Source organism: Protopterus annectens, chromosome 16.part0 (genome assembly GCF_019279795.1).
Source record: "Protopterus annectens isolate FY-2018-M chromosome 16.part0, PAN1.0, whole genome shotgun sequence".
In the NCBI taxonomy this organism is placed as follows: domain Eukaryota; kingdom Metazoa; phylum Chordata; order Ceratodontiformes; family Protopteridae; genus Protopterus; species Protopterus annectens.
In genome coordinates this window covers 251,242,698-251,260,388 of record NC_056750.1, presented here as the reverse complement: position 1 = coordinate 251,260,388, position 17,691 = coordinate 251,242,698, and the positions used below count along the sequence as shown (strand labels likewise).

At 42.9% G+C, this 17,691-nt stretch overlaps 1 protein-coding gene across 1 annotated transcript in view; it reads right to left on the bottom strand.

Annotated features, from left to right (window-relative positions):
* Positions 1–17,691, bottom strand: part of RABGGTA (Rab geranylgeranyltransferase subunit alpha) — a 1,248,770-nt gene that overhangs the window by 388,490 nt on the left and 842,589 nt on the right. Inside the window, exon 10 of the mRNA XM_044058049.1 lies at positions 15,625–15,733. Coding sequence (XP_043913984.1) covers positions 15,625–15,733 — 109 coding nt within the window. The remainder of the gene's footprint in view (positions 1–15,624; positions 15,734–17,691) is intronic.

The following is a 17,691-nucleotide window of genomic DNA, read 5'->3' as shown; positions in this document are numbered from 1 at the left end:
GACCTCCTCTCCGAAGGGGACCTGCGAGGAGGTGATGCTGGCCTAATGCTAGGCGATCGGCTCCGTAACCACAGACACTTCCTGTGGCCCCAAGGACAATGGAGCAGAGGATGTCGAAGCAGACTTTGCTATTTTCTCCGGTGGCTCCGAGGAGACTGATGGAGCCGGAGATCTCTTTTTAGATTTTGAAGATTTTGTTTTGGAGCTGGAAGCAGTTTCCAGACCCTCCTCAAAGGAAGGTTTCAAAAGTCCCTTCAGAATCAACTTATTCTTCCTTTCCTGAAGAACTCTCGGACAAAACACATGACAGAAACTGCACGACTCCTGGAGATGGATTGCTCCCAGGCAATACACACAGACAGAATGTCCATCTGTAATGGACATTTTATAGCTGCACCTAGAGCATTTCTTGAAGCCAGAGGGCTTGTGCTCCTTAAAATCTTTGGACATAGTTAGCTACAATAAAGCACCAAAGACAACAATAACTGACAACAGTACCAACGGTAAAACAGTTACAAGGTTGGAAAACACTACCACAAATGAGAACCTCAAGATCTCAAAGTAAAATGATCATTAGGCACAACACAGGAGAGGAAGACTAAAACCTCTAATTTAAATGGTTTTAGACCTGTAAAAAAATATATAACACAAGGAAGCAAGGGACAGACTAGGTCCTCTAACTGAAATGGGCCTAGCCTGTTGGAACAGCTAGAGGGATACCACAGAAAAAAACGATCAAACACAAAACTTTTTCACCATACAAGACCAGAACACACAATAGCTATTAAAATAGCTTTTTGTTTGCAACCAATTCTCTAATAATGAAGAAAAAAGGGTACTTAGCCACAGCCAAGAGCGAGACCACGTCCGAGCTACACGAGCGGCAAATGAGATCTGGGAATATAGAGCAGTGCAGCATGGGATACCATCTTAGCCCAGCCAATAGAAAGAATTCAAGCTAGAAATGTTTTGGCCGAGTCGGAGCCAACATTCGGCTCCGAACTCATGGGTAAGAATGTAGGCGAGACTGGACTACATAACATTTGCTGTTTCCTAGAGAGGCAGATAACACCTACAGCACACACTGCAAACACGGTGGTAATAGTGGAGATGAAGCTGCTCATATAAAAATATTTACTATTTCTAAACATGTGCACTATTTCTGTTACTTGTCCTTATGTTTACCAGCCTTAGCAGATATTTATTCAGACTGTCACACTTTGTACATAAACAATGTATATCCAATTGTTGCCTTTCTCTCAATCTTTTATTGCAAGAAATATGGACAAAGCTATTTTATAACATTAATATAGGTGTGAGTGTGTGCATGCCTTCTGTGGAAGGTTGGGCGCCGGGCTGGCAACTCGACACTGTAAAACTCCACTCCCAATTATGAGCGGACAGGTGATCCGCTGTGGTGACCCCTAACTGGGAAAAGCCGAAAGAAGAAGAAGAATATATGATCTGCACTATCAGCGAAAATCCAGAGATACAAATTGTTGCTATTTTATAACTCTAATATATGATCTGCACCGTCTGCGACTGCGAGTGAGGCACCACACTTGTCACACTTAACAATCCTACACTTGTACATTATCCGTTTCATTTTTCCATTCAAATAAGAAACATATCACTGCACATTAAAAAAATACAACCCTAACCCTTGTTCCATTACATACCATCAACTCATCATGGGAATAGCTATACATGAAATACATATGTAGACTAACATTGCCATAGGGAGAACACAACATTCAGTTCAGGTTTACCATACAGCTTTCCATGCCAGGGAGCTAACTTAGCGCTTTCTGACCAAATACTTTAACCACGTCAAATAAACTGTATTTAGCAAAAACTCACGTATCATACACCAACAAATGACAGCTCTTTTTCAACTAGTCAACAAACAACAGATTTTAATCTCAATAATATTTTGACACATTACGATTACTTCTATCAAGGTAACAAGATGCATGATGTCACCGGCTAATATGAATGGCATGTCAATCATGCCTCATTTCATATGCAGGTTCACTCGTCAATCATCCGTGCCATGCCCACTCCTGTGGAAAACTCAGGGTGAGCCAGTGAAGTAAAATATTGCCAAAAATTCATGGTTAAGAACCTAAGTGGGTTGGCCTTCTCAAATGTTCTCTCTGTATTAAGTAGAGTGAACACCAGACTGGGAGGGGTGTCCCAGATCAAATTTATAGTAGAGGCCGGCAACTGCAAAGCCAACAACTTTAACACCACCACAAGAATAGGGTGGGGGGAGGGGAAACAGTTTCAGGACAAATGAGAAACAGAAAACTATGCCAGAAAATATATAAAACAATTCAGTCAGGCAAAATTAAGACAGTGCAGAACTCAAAGGTTAAAATGCCAAGAAATATACTTATCAATCAGCGATATAATTCCAGACTGTTTGAGAATCACACACCAGCCAGACACCAGGAGTTTCCAACAATGTATGCCTGCCAGGGTAGCCCTCGGCCTGAATACCAGAGACTTAGTATTTCTGAGTCGGTTGCTGTCGCATGAGGACTGACGTCAGGTCGTCAGTAGTATAAAACAAGGCAGCTGATGCCATTACATCAGTTTTTCTTGCCTTAACCTGTCAGGATCCCCCAAGTAGGAGGCCAGGGTCTGGTGGAGAAAACCCCACCAGTGGAAAATAAATACCAATAAGTCCCTTGAAAGGAAATGAGAACAAGTCAGAATGGTAATAAAAGGAGAAAAAGAAGAAAGGGGGATGGAGGGGGAACCAGGACTGCAACAGTGAATACACTTGAACATCTACATTTATGTTAAGTGTACACAACTGTACTATGTTATTCGTGTTTCACAGTTGTAGTCATCACATTTGGGTTGATTCCCAAAGCTGAGGAAAAGGGTGGAGGCAGTCAATGAAATTAGGGGCTGGCTAGGATGCCTTGCAAGACTGCAGAGGCAAACACTGCCTTGGATTTGGAGAGAGGCAGGTGGTAATGCTTGGTAAAAGTATGAACAGATGTCCAGGTGGCAGCCTCCAGGATGTCCCTGGTTGGGACTCCTCTGAAGAAAGCCACAGAGGTGGAGGCTGCTCTGGTGGAGTGTGTCCTGCCCACCCTCCAACCCTTGGGGTTATGCTTTCCATGCTGTTTGTAGCAGAAATGGACGTAGTGTGCTAGTGTGCTATCCATTTGGAAAAAGTTTGTTTGGAGATGGCTTTGCCTTCTGCCCCTGCAGCAAAGCTAACCAGCAATTGATCAGACTTTCTGAAGGATTTAGTCCTGTCTAGATAGAATCTGAGCTGTCTGTACACATCTAGAGGGTGAAGAATCCTTTCCCTTTGTTCTGGGGATTAGGAAAAAAGGTGGGCAAATGAATGGATTGGTTGAGAGCCACACTGGACACCACCTTGGGCATGAAGGATGGGTTAGTTCTGAGGGATACCCTGTCTGCATGAAAGATGATGAAGGATTCCACAGCCATGAGTGCTTGCAGCTCAGAGACTCTTCTGGATGAAGTGATGGCCAGAAGGAATGCTGTCTTCCAGGAGAGAAATTTTAGCTCTGCAGAAGCTGGTTCGAAAGGGGGCAGGATGAGTTTTCCAATACAAGGTTAAGGTCCAAAGCTGGTCGGTACCCTTCTTGGTGGCCTCAAGTTGCTATCCCCTCTTAGTCACTGTTTGATCAAAGGGTGTGAGAAAAGGGGCTGCTCAGTGGGAAAATAAGCAGAAATAGCAGAGGCATGAATTTTTATAGAGGAGAAAGAGAGGCCACTGTGTAGTAGGTCAGCTAAGTAATCCAGGATAAGAGGGAGGGAGAGCTGTGCTGTATTGGCTCCCTTAGCCTGGATCCAGGTGCAGAACCTTTTCCATTCATCAGCATAAGACTTTCTGGTGCTAGGATGTCTGGCCCCATGGAGAACATCCAGAACCTGTTTACTGAGGTTGGCAGATAGGTTCGGGGTTAGGGAATAAGCCAAGCTGCCAAACTGAGTGTCTGCAATTGGGGATGGAAGATCTCCCCTTCCCTCTGGGTCAGGAGGTTTGGAATTTGAGGAAGATGCCATGGGCTAGTGAGGACAGGCTGTGCAGCAAGGGGTACAAGTGTAGTGGGGCCAGTCTGGAGCTATGAGAATGGTCCTTGGTTTTACCTCCCTTATTTTGAGTAGTACCCTGGGGATGAGAGGTAAGGGAGGAAAGGCATAGACCGATAGACTATGACAGGGCATCCACTTTCAAAGCCATGCAGTGATGCTTCCTGGTGCAGAATTTGCTGAGCTGATGGTTGGTGTGGGAGGCAAAGAGGTCGACCTTCGGGGTTCCCCATTTCTGAGTTATTAGGGTGAAGGTACTTCTGTTGAGTTGCTGCTTGTGTGGGTCCAGAAGATTTCTGCTTAATTGGTCTGCCAGAGAGTTGGGAGAGCCTGGTAGGAATTGTGCTAACAGGTGTAGTTGCATGGCAGAGGCTGTGCACCCCAACTGTAGTCTGATGCGTCTATGGTGAGGGTCTGGGTGGCAGAGGGTGGGGAGAAAGGCATTCCCTTGTGGGAGCATGCTGTTGCCCACCACAGAAAATCTTTTCTGAGGCAAGAAATTACAGGTAGAAGAGTTTCCAGGTCTTGAGAGTGTTGGCACCAAAGGCCCTTTAGGTACCACTGAAGTTTCCTCATATGCAGTCTGGCATATGGAATAAGTAGTATGCAAGATGCCATAAACCCCAGAGCTTGCAGTATTAGGTTCATAGGTTCATACTAGGCTATCTGCCCGAGGGCATTTACAAGCCTAGCCCATAGTTTTGTGGCTTACTTACCCCCATTAGTATGGGGATATGGGGACATTTGCTTGCTGTGCCTCTGTGCCTCTGAGCAGTAGTGACAGGTAGGTAATGGGTCAAATTTCCTGTCCATTATCTCCCATCCTCTTGTCAAAGGTTCTCTGGTGCTCTGCCTCATATATTCTGCCTCACATATTAGGGATTTTATTCCACAGCAGAGTCTTTGGGTGATGAATCTATCCCCCTCCGGCTGCGTCTAATATGCCGTCTCTCCCTGAGGTCTCCTGCCCTTGTGGCTGTGGCTCTGGCGGATCTTTCATCTTGAGGTGAAGCATATTCATCCATGGCCTTGTTTGTCATGGCCTTGTATGTTCAAGTGAGGTCACAGTGCTTGAGTTCCTTCAGTCTTCTTCTGTCGGGACAGATAGGACAGACCCTTATCCCTTTGGATGTTTTTGGTAGCTTTTCCAGCTGCCCTCCAGCTGCTGCAAGTGTCGGATCAGCACATGTCGGCATGTCTTGTGCACACGTTGATGAGGGATGAGGAGGATGAGTAGAGGGAGAGATGGACCCTTTTCAGGAGAGATTAGAATCCACATGAAGTCTCTTTAATGTAGCATTTTAACTACTTGGGTGTCGCATGGGACACTTGTACACAGCGCTGAAAAGCACTGCCCTGGGTCTTCTGTGCTCAGTGGATTGCCACCTATTTGGTAGCTAGGGTAGTCCTTTGGTTTTCCCCTGGGGTATAGTTATTTTTTTTTTTGGCATTCTTCTTAGGTAATTTGGCATTTTTTTGTTATGGAATTGTGTGCATAACCTTTTTTATTTGGGTGTGTTTTCTGGCGTAAACCTAGCTTGAGATATCCGTTGCAGTCATGGCTTTTGCTAGCCTTCATTCTCCTGTGTCCAGATGTATTTTCTACTAGTGCTTGGATGCTAAAATTAAGAACTGACTTGTCAACCATGGGCCTCCTATGTTTGCCCTGTGGAAGGATTGACTTGGATGTGGCGCTGACCCTGCAGACAACTCTGACCAGGTACACCACCACTTGTGACAGGCTTTGAGTCCTGACATGGCGCCAGTTGAGCTAATGAGTAGTTCTATGATGGTGAGTTTTTGTTTGCAACCCATCTTGTGATTGTATCAAGGACATCGGTAGGATTCTTCCTTGTGGTTAGCTGGGGCCTTGTGGCTACATGAGAGAAGTAGTCTGTCAAGAAACTTTGTTTCTCTGGAGTTAGGTATGCCATGTGTAAGCTGTGTCCAGACTTGGTCCCAGGAAGATTATCCTTTGGGTGGGCACCTGTTTGGATTTCTTTTCATTGATTGTGTACCCTAGGGAGGTTAGTAGGGTCTTTATAAAGGCCAGGTTCTTGAGCGGCTTCTCATGACTGTCTGCCTGAATAAGGCAGTCATCTAAATAAGGGTAAATCTGAATATTTCTTTGTCTGCAAAAGGCAATGGCCAGAATCAAACTCTGGGAGCAGTAGATAAGCCAAAGGAAGTGCAGAGAACTGAAAGTGTTGAGATCCTGCCCTGAAGCGGAGATATTTCCTGCATGACTCCCTGATAGGAATGTGGAGGTAGGCCTCTTTTAGATCTAGGGTGGCTAGCCAAGCATCCTTGGAGAGCATGGGTAGCAGCTGCTGGAGGGTGGGCATTCTGAATTTTGGGATCACTAGGAAGGTGTTTAGAATAGATAGATCGAGGATGGGGTGCCAGGTGCCTTCTTTTCTGGGCACCAGAAAAAGTATGGAGTAGAAACCTTGGCCTACCTGTTCTGCAGGAACGTGCTCTGCTGCCCTCATAGTGAGCAAAAAAGGATTTGCTTTTGAGCCTCTGCCCACTGATTTGGTGGTAGATCTGGGAACCCTTTTGGGGTTGGAATGGTGTGGAAGGAAAATTTGTATCCCTGAGATAAAATGTTCAGAACCCAGTGGTCCTTGGTAATGGAGGCCCAGGTGCTTGAGTGAAAGGACAGTTTTTTCTCCTAGGGGTAAGTGAAGGTAGGGAGAGGAAGGGGGTGGAGGAGATGAGTCATTGTGAGTTTTTACCATAAGGGGGTGGCTTAGAACCCCCTGGTTTTGAAGTGGAGGTAGTCCATTGCTTAGATCTCTGCATTCCCTGGGGCTGTTGTCGGGGGGGGGGTCTGCTTCCATGGGGCCTAGACTGGGCCGGTTTACTGGGAGCAGGAAAGGACCAGCATTTGGAGGGACAGTGCCCGCTGGACCTGCAAGAAATCCTTAACTGTTTGCATAGAGTTTGCTTTTTCTTCCACCTTTTTTAAGACCTCTTCTGCCTTAGTGCCAAATAAGTTATCATTGTGCAAGGGGGCATCCAAAAATTTAGATTTGACATGATCTGGCAGGGGATGTTCCTTAAGCCATGCATGCCTTCTAATGACAGATCCAGTGACTGCTGCCCTGCAAGAAGCTTCTAGGGCGTCAAAAACCACAGTGTAAGCTGTGTTAAGTTACTTGACTTGCAGACTGCATTAACTCTTATAAATGTTTAGATTCTACCCAAGCAGGAAAGGAAGACAATTTTTGTTTAAGGGGTTCCAAGGTATGTTGCTGAAATTTCAGCATATGGAACTGACAATTTAGTGCCCTGATAGCAAGAGCAGCTGAGGTGTATACTTTCTTACCCCATCTGTCCAATGCATGGGAATCCCTGTCTGAGGGGGTGGGATTCTTAGTAGAGGTTGCTTTAATTCCTTTTGCCCCTTGAGACCTCAGGGTCAGCAGTAGGATGTGTAAAAAGATACTTGTGTGAGTCAGGTACTCTATAGTACCTGTTTGGTTTTCTGGGAGCAGGAGGAAGGGTGTCAGGAGTCAAGTTGGATTCGAGGAAAAACATCCTCCACAACATTGAGAACGGGGGTGGGGTGGCCAAAGGTCTGTGTTGTGAAAGATCTAGGAATTCTCTTGAGTATCTTTTTAGACAGAGGGTAGTCCTGACTCGGCCATTGGAAATGCTCCCTTAAAGTATTGAGGGTTTCCCCAAAGGAAAAATCCTCTGGGGGAGAGGCTGAAGGAATGGAATCCTCTGCATCAGAATCCTCATAAGTGGAGAGGGGTTGCATGTCTTCATATTCAAATACATCAGATTCATCTGACTCTTGTTCAGACAAGACTACAGGGGACAGATCTCTTTTCCTTTTGGAGGGGTAGCTTGGCTTCCCCTGATCAGCATGATAAGGTCTTCCACCATTTTAAGCATTTGAGACTGAGGCAAGGTAGCAGACACCTGAGAGTGGGTCATTGGTTTCTTTGGTGTAGTTCATACTGGGGGCCTAAAACTCGGCAGTTTTAGAAAGAATGTTAGTCACAAAAGAAGACGTCAGTTTGTGTCGAGATTCGGTAGTGCAAAGGACTTCCCCAGAAGCCGGTGCCTGCTCAGCGGCTCCATACCCATCCAAGGTCGAGATGACTGAAGGATCCTTAGTCGAAGAAGAGTTCCGCGGCATACCGGACTCCAAAACGGTCTTTATAGCAGCCTGCGAATCAACAGAAGCAGGCATCTGGAGCTGCAAAAGTGCCTCACTGAGGACCGAAGAACTGAAGACTAGCTTAATGGAAGCGTCATTGGTAGGTTTGGACAAGTGCAGTCTGTCTCTGTCTTTATCTTTTCATTTTTTTGGAAGATCTGCTGTCAGATGGCTTACCAAAGCCATATCTTAATTTGAGGGCTTTAAGCAAAATTATCTGGCTACAATAGGGGCCCAACAATGGAAAGTTCTGGCATTGAACAAAGGACAGAAGCAACGAAGGACATCGTGGTCTGGGCCGAAACAAGTGACGCAGTAAGAGTGGAAGTCTCAGTGTGGTATTTGTTTTCCACAGGAGAGACAATTAACTTTTTCTGACCTAGGTTAGTGCAAGAAAAAAGGGATCCCCAATGGGGTACTTAGCTTTAGAAGACGCCATCTTCAATTCTGTAGGCAAAAACTCAGGTAGCAGCTGAACGGCACTCGTGCAAACTGCTTCTACTTTGGGCTCCATGGTAAGAAAGACTGATGTAATGGTGTCGGATGCCTTGCTTTATACTTCTGACATCAGTCCTCAAGTGACAGCAAATGACGCAGAAATACTAAGTCTATGGTATTCGGGCCGGCCGAGGGCTACCCTGGCAGGGATAACCCAAATGTGATGACTGCAACAGTGAAACACGAAGAACATCAAGAACGACATAACACCAACGAGATGGGAACTGCAACCAGAAGTCAGAAAGAAACTGTTTCAATGACTACAGTGAAACACTACTATTTTTTTTTTTAAAGAAAAAAAACAGTAGTGAAGAAGAGGGTGCAAAAGGAAGTAGGGAAACAGTGAAGTTTTAATGTATAAAATTTAAGTAAAGCTCCGAGAAGAATTGGGAACGACAGGAACAGCTTAAAAAGAGACAACAGGCAAAAAAATCTGACAAAACTATGAAAGAAAGGTAATATAAAATACAGAAAAATCCTTTACTGCTCGAGAACTGACAGGAAACACCACATCCTCACAAATCGGCAAACAACATCTGCGGTGATTGGGAGAGGGGCATTGTGGGTAGTGGAGGGTGTTCCAGAGGTTTTTGGCTGCCACAAGCTGCAATGGCAGAGTCAGATCTGCGGGCTCTGATTCGAACCCACATGTGAGGATAAAATGAAAACTGACATCAGATCCACAGTTTAGAAAATGCCTGGATACCTAGCGTGCTGATCTAGATACCTCCTGCATTTCTCCTTGAAAGGCCTTGTCTGTAATTTCCTCAACCTTACAAATGATTTGTTCCTGTAATGACAAGTATTTTAACACATGAAATTGACAGTCAACAGCCCTCAAAGAGAGGTAGCAAATATACATGTATTTTTGCCAAATCTATCTAACAATCTGCTTTCTCTGTTATTAGATAAGGGGTGACTAGCCATACTCTTAGGGGCACCTTTTGTGTATTCAGTAAACACTACTAAAGGATCAGCTTGTGGATTTTTGCTGACGTTCTTTTGGTCGTCATGCACCCTATAAAAATGATCAGGTTTCCTTGGGACACGTGACACAGAGTTCGGGTGCAGAGAGACGTCAAATATCATCTAGCAATACATGAACCAGAAGAATAGGCAGTGGTCTGGGGTATGGCAGACTTAAAAGCAGTCTGTAATGAGTTTGCGCCTGAGAAAGTTCTTATCTCTCCCAGCTGCTTTGCCTAAGTCCTTTGAGCCACTCCAGTTTGCTTACCAGGCAAATAGATCAACTGTGGATGTAATATCATTCGCACTACACCTTGCAGTAAAATCCATACCCAGTTCACAGTCAGGCAAATGGAACCTCAGTCTGGTTTCCTGAGGTTTGTTCTTTTATGCACAACAGCTGTCTTCCTCATAAACACAACTCAGTCATCGGAAGATGGAAAATACAGCCTGCAGAGCAGATTAAGACCCACCCAACACTGGTTATGGTTACTCTAGTGCCAAACAGCCTGCTGTCATGCCAACCTCCTATCGGGTCACTCCAAAGGGCTTTGGCCTAGTAGTTGTTGGACCACGAAGCTGCATAAGCACCTCACAGAAGTCTTCAGCAGATCTGAATGCAGAAGGAGCCCAATCACCTACTAAACCCTTTTCCTTCAACTTTTTGTCTACATTTATTAGGCAAAGTAGTAGCGAACACAGAGGAATGAGAAGTGGAAGGAACCAGGTCTGAGGACTCCATATGTGCTGCAAGGACTTCTGCACTACACTTACGGGTCTAGCACAATCCTGACAACTACAAATGTCATTCTGTCACCCAAAAATAAAACTGACAAAAAAGTCTTTATGAAAGATTTGCTTCCCACACTTCAAGCAGTTACTGCCCCCTTTCAAACATAAATCAAAAAAAATTTTGTCCAACGGAGCAGTTATCTTTAAGCAGGTTGTAAGAAACTCTGGAGAAAACAACCAATGAATGGACTTCAAGTGTCTAATAAAATGTAGTAGAGCATCAGACTGCATGACTAGAATGAAATGAAGATGGCACCGATGGATGCCCCTCTTACAACCAGATGTCAAGATGTTAGTTCTTAGAAGTTTGTCGGCTAGGGATGATGGAAAGACTCTGGAAATTGGGACAGTCGTGGGGTTCTGTATGGCAGAAAGATCCAAGAAAACACTGCAACACTAAGAACATAATCTACAGCATGCTCTCATGCTACTCCATTCCTCCTACAGGCTATTCCCGTATGTAAGAAGTGCAATTATCTACTAACCTTGTAGACCAACCTCTCTTCAAAGACTGTACTCTATTACTGGGCATATTTTCAATTCTGACTTCCACCTCACACAACCATGATCAACATATCTTAGACAAATAAACCTTCTTACAAAGAGGAACTTAGAAAGTCCTTTCCTAAAGGACAAATACCTCCTAGATAAAGGTTTGGTGTACAGGACACTCAGTGTTAAACAGGCAAACAACATACACGGACAGTTCAAGCCACGCAACTACAAAAGGGAGTTAGACAGATGACAGGCCAAAGTCCATAAAACAGCAAGGCCGACACAACACATCTGGTTATGTCTAAGACACAGGTGACTCAATAGTCAGTGAGACAGATGTACCATTCACCAGGCTGAGAAAAGAGAGTGACTGTTAGTTGCTCCTCAGGTGCCAGGATCTGTAGTGCCACTAAGGCCCTCAAGTCCATTAACTCTTAAGTACACACATGACATGATCACTGCACATGTGAGAATGAATGATTTGAGACCTAGCCCTTGGATCATTTGAACAAGGATACGATAGAGCTCTCAAAATATGCATATGAAATTGATGTGAAACTACTACTGATTAGTATCCTACCCACTACAAAAATGATGCAACATGCAACAATGTAAACAAAAGATAAATGACTTCAGACATTGAGTTCACTACTGGTGTCATTCAAACAGGATCCACTATACATCAGCCTTGAGGAGATGATTTACAACCATGGCTGCTTTGCTAGGATTGGCGAGCACCTCTCTTCTCATGGCTTCTCTACATTGGCCAGAACCTTTTTCCTCCTCCATATTACTTTTTTTTAGGTTTGTCAGTCCTCAAATGACCTATACAGCTAAAGAAAATCAAAACTACAGAAAGATAGCCCTGTTCAACATTAGAAGCCTAAACAAGACATTGCACTCCTTTTACAGGCATTTTGAAATCTTGAAAACAAAGATGTCTGCATAGTTACTGAAACATGGCTTCAGAACAGTGAAACCAACACCACATTGCAGGGTTTTGGTACTTAACACATTTTCAGACCCAAAGTGTAGTCTCTGTATCCCTAAAAAACTATCTTAACTTTAGACTCATACGCCTGAACAATGACCCTGAACTTCTCCATATCCTTTGCACAGTAAATAGAACTGCATACCATATCATGGCTATCTACCATACCCCCTTTCCATGTCACCTGCTGCCTATGAGGCATATCTAAACAAACTGAAACCATTCACTATTTCAGCCTAATACCACCCATCCCTCCATTAACTGGGAAACCTGCACCACCACAAACACACACCCATATAGACTCATGGACTTCATTAAAGCTAGCTCCAAAGACCAATTTGTTCTAATCCCAACTAGAGGTTCGAAACGATTGCACCTGGTTCTCACTAATATTGTCACCCTATGCTCAACACCTACAGTTACCACATCACTGATCAAATCTGACCGCCATTCAGTAACACTCACTAATAGGAGAAAAAATGAACTTACCACAAAACTTCTGTCTTTAGAGACAACTCTGAAGCAAACTTAATTCAGCTAACTAAAGACCTAATGAAATGTAAGTGCCCTCCTCACCTCGCTAACTCCACTATGAATGCTGCCTGATTTGTGGATAATTTCGAAGTCCAGCTCAAAGCATGCATCAAGGAATCTTTCCCCATAAGACACAAATCCATCCATCCATCCATCACCCTTTTTCCCATTTTTGCACATAGGTTCAGGATACCACATAAACAAATAAAATGGCAAATTCAGGAATAAACCCCACTGGTGGAACCCTAGTATAAACAAAGTATACAATAGGAGGACAAAACTTACAGTCTTAAAAGCAAACCCAATAACCCATTGAGAGATAAACTCAAAGAAAAAAAATTAAAAAAAAAATCAAATTCTCCAAAACTAAGTATGAATTGAGAATTGCTTCTTTTAAGGACAACCACAAAAGCCTGCTACAGTCATGTCAGAAATCTTAGAAGCAATGCCCAGCAAAGCTCAGAGCTAATGCAGACCACCACTACTTACTCAACCCCCTAAGGACATAGCCAATACATTAGCAGACAAATTCAGCTCTAACTTTACTCCCATATCTGCCCCTAACTTCCTCCAACTTATTAGTACACCCACACCACCCCCACTGATCACTTTGGAGCAGATCTGGAATGCTCTCTCCAAAGTCTAAAACACTTGCCCCATGCATCCTGATACTGAGCCAAAATGCCATTATGTCACCATCAGACACTTTAAGACTCAATGCTTCGACTATTCAAATTCAACTTCTCCACTACAGTTAAGCCAGAGGAATGGAGAATTGCACAAGTCATTCTGCTCCACACGGGGAATTCACTACTGATCCAAAAAACTATACACTTATAAAACTCAGCAGTCTTATCTATAAGGCAATGCAATGCATGACAAAGGACAGAAGTGACGAGGGACATCGTGGTCTGGGCCGAAACAAGTGACGCAGTAAGAGTGGAAGTCTCAGTGTGGTATTTGTTTTCCACAAGCGAGACAACGTAATTTAGGTTTGTTAAAGGCAGATCCTGCCTCCTGAACCTGGTGGGGTTCTTTGAACATGTTAGTGATTCATTAGCCTCTGGCAAATTGGTCCTAGGATCAGTTCTGCTTGTTTTTTTGCTTCTCTAATGTCATTGCTGACATCATGGTCCTATGGCTGATCAAGTCTGCATCTGACTGAAAACTCTGAGCTGTCATTAACACCCCATCTGACCTCCAAATGCTTCAAGGGGGACTAACACACAATAATAAGTGATACCTGGACCATGGCCCAAAACAAAATGCCCAGAAAAGCAGCATTGGGTTTTTAGGCAAAACTGAGTACCCATGGACTTGCTACACAGGTGACACCCCTTTGAAAGTTGACACAGCTATTACGGACCTGAGAATGTTTATACACAATGAATTATCCCTTGACCACCATGCATCCACTGCTGTTAGGAAATCCTTTGATCTTGCCAGACTAATTACCAGGAGGTACTTCTAGATGTTTAAGGGCAGCACAGTGGTGCAGTGGATAGCATTGTCGCCTCACAGCAAGAGGTTCCCCGGTTTGATTCTTGGGTGGGGTGCCTTCTGTTCAGAGTCTGCATCACCTCCGTGTGTTCGTGTGGGTTTCCGACAAGTACTCCGGTTTCCTCCCACTTTCCAAAGACATGCAGTAGGTGGACTGTATACTCTAAAATGGCCACAGTTGTGAGTGTGGTGTGGAAGAACTTCCACGGCAGGGCTAACCAACCGGCAGTGTAAACTTTGTCTCTAGATAATTGCTACTGTTGAAGTGACACAACAATCCCATGTGTAAAAATGGGAAAAGGGGTTGTGGATGGATGGATGGACTTCTTCTAGATCTAAGGAAGTTGTCAGCCTCTTTATTTCATCCATCACCAAGGCCATAGTAGAGTATAAAGACCTCTTTGTTATCTGCTTGAATAAACATATGACTCAGCTTAACAAATCATGGCATTTTCTCAATAAGGCATGCCCTTGAGCTACCCAGACTGCCTTAAAGCACTCTCAATTTTCTGTTTTTTTTAACAGGCTTCTTGAGAAGTGACCTCTGTAACCTTACAAAGCCTCAAAGGATACAGTCCTATGTGACCTCCTGCACATCCACAGATCACCCTGCTTAACACCTGCTCAGGATAGTTTAACTTCCACAGAAACATACTTTTACAAAAACATAAATAGGACCTGCTGTAATAAATGTAAACACCACAGAATCCCTCTTTTATGGAGTAGACTTTGTATGTAAAGCAAAATGACTCCCTGATCCTCTTTAAGCGTGACATGAATGAATGGATGAGCAGTCATAAATACACCCAGGTCTGACCCCTCAAGCAGTCATCAAAAGGGGTCAACTAGTTATAAATTAGTCATGTCAATGGGAACCTATGATTTGGGGTGTTGTGGCTAGACTAATAATGGTCCTCCAGATCAACGGCCTAGTACTGACATATGGACCAATAACTTTCTCAACTACATTATCCAGAACTACCAGCAATTTTCATTAGTCACAGAGATCATAAGTTGCTTTGCATATATGGCAAACCCCCACCACAAAAAATAAAAAACACAGACAGACTACACCATAACGAGAGGCAATGGATGCTATTAGTCTAAAAACTGCAACCTGCAGCAAGGGGATCTCAAAATTAAGAAAAAAAATATGAACATGCACACACTGACATATATACAGGCACACAATACAGACACAAACACCAGCAATGTTTTATCGAAGGCACATTTAGGGTTTACAAATACCATCTATCAATTATAGTGGCATAAATTATATACTATACAGTGAATACTAAGCTCCTTTAAGTGATACATGCCATAAAGCAGTAGAATGGAGTTGGCACAATTTCAGCATGTCACTCAAAGTGATTTGTCTTGCTGGAAAAAAAAACAATGTAAACAGGCTATCTTTCTAAGAGACTCTAGGAATTACCCTCTACTACCTCTAACAATTTGTAACAGTTAATTTCCGCACTGAGAATGAACTGCAGGGCCTTCCCTCTGCCACTTTCTGCTTAGTCTCCAGTAATTACCAAACCAGTCACATCATGCATCTTACCTGTAAGTGGAACAAAACAGTTACACTTACCTTTATATATGGTGCATTCTTTCTGCAGGTCATCATCTCCATCCCAGACAACCTTTATATCCTGATGTAGAGAACCGTTGTCCAGCGTGCACTCTGGCAGGTCACATAGCTATAGTAGTACATCAAGGGAAAGGTCCACCATCCAGAAGAATAAACATTCTTTAACAAGCAGATGTAGTCTGGATAAAAGCAACAAATTATCTGCTATGATGGGTTTACTGAAAAGTAGTTATGTGTAGAAGATGGATTCAGGGAGCACAGATCTGGGATTATGCTCAAAGATTTTAATAGATCAGCAAACCTCAGTGTACTGTACCTAATAAACCTGAGGATCGATGCATGCACATTCTCTTGGTGATACAATTAATCATCCAAAGGCTGAAAGGGTAATAAGGAAAGAACAGCTGCACCTGTCACAGTGATTCAAAGCAAAGATATCTCCAACACTCATTGCATACTCTCACTATATGACTTTAAACTGTCTAACATAAATATGCCACATATTTCATCCACACTTTGTATATACTATTTTGATTCATTTTAATAACTGTGTGCAATTTAATTACGCAACTTTTCATACTTTTGTACACCCAGATTGAGCATGATAGGAATCCATCTGGATCAGTGTTCTACCCCATTAACAAATGAAAATAATATAAACAAAACGTTTAACTGTGTAGATAAAACAAGGTGCCTGTGCCAGCTGTGTAGACAGAAAGCTATGACTATAGCTCAATTGACATGAGTTTAATTAGCAGCTTAGGCTCTTGACAGTGCAGGCAGGGAGAAAAGGTGTAAGGCCACTCTTTACTGCCACCCAGTTTAACTCTTGATATCCTCGTAATGGTAGTGGCTAGAGCAAGAAAGGAGCCTCACTGTGCAGTCACGGTATGATGGCTCCCCACTACTATTAGTCTACTCAGCAATGCCTGGTAGTGCATTATCTATAGTAGGGGAACCTAGTGTTAGAGTCAAAATGGGGAGCCACTTAGGCTAAGAAGCAGCAGGATTATGAATCACTGGAAGGAGGGATTGGGAGGCTTTAAATTAGCAACGGCAGTGAGGAACCAAAGAAAACTAAAAAAAAGTTTATCTGACATTTGTTAACTGGGTTCATCCGACTGGGCAGAAGCCTTTTTTCAGCAGAGGCCCAAGGAGAAAAGCTCCAAGTAGTGCAATAACAAAAGTAATCAAATAACAGAGTGAAACAATAACATTTAGAGTTCACAAAATGAGACATAGTCAGAGAAAAAAAACATGCTAGAACATATACAGTGACTTAAAACATATTGAGGTGCAGTACCATATAGTACTAAGAAAAAAAAATAATTGTCACATGCAGGCAAAAAATAAAGTGAAGATATAAATTATAAATGTACACTATATAATACTATATACAGGAGATGATTCCAAAACACAAATCACTATCCAAGTCTGCAGATCTGTATGCTGAAAGAAGAGTTGACTATTATTAGATATATCAGAGAGAGAGAGAGCAGAAATGGTTGCTACAGTAGGATTAGGCAAGTATAAGGGGAGGGGGAGATAGAATTAAGTTAGGTGATTGCATAAGCAAGACCACGATTTATGAAAGGTATCCTTTAGAGCGGTTTTAAAAGAGTTAAGGTTTGGGATCCATCTAACACTAAGTGGTAGTTTATTCCAGGCATTCACCACTGAGCAGCTGTAGAGGTGTTTGAAATATTTTAGTTGGGCACATATACTTGCAGATGATGATGTTGAGAACTACGGAGGAAAAACAAATAGCTTTACTAAAACTATCGCTAAAGAGCAAAACAGAATCTAAACTACTTTTCAAATGTTAAAACAAAATATTCACAAGATATAAATACTATAAATATCAGAACAATATAAAAAAAATACAAGAACCACTGATTAAACTGACTGAATATCCAGTCACCATAATTTTACTGGAAAAGTAAAAGAATACAGCAGAGCATATTCCCACATAACACAACAGACGTATACATTTATAAACACAGGTACACACAACTGTAAGCACATTTTATATACATACACTTATATACACTCATTTTATATATATAT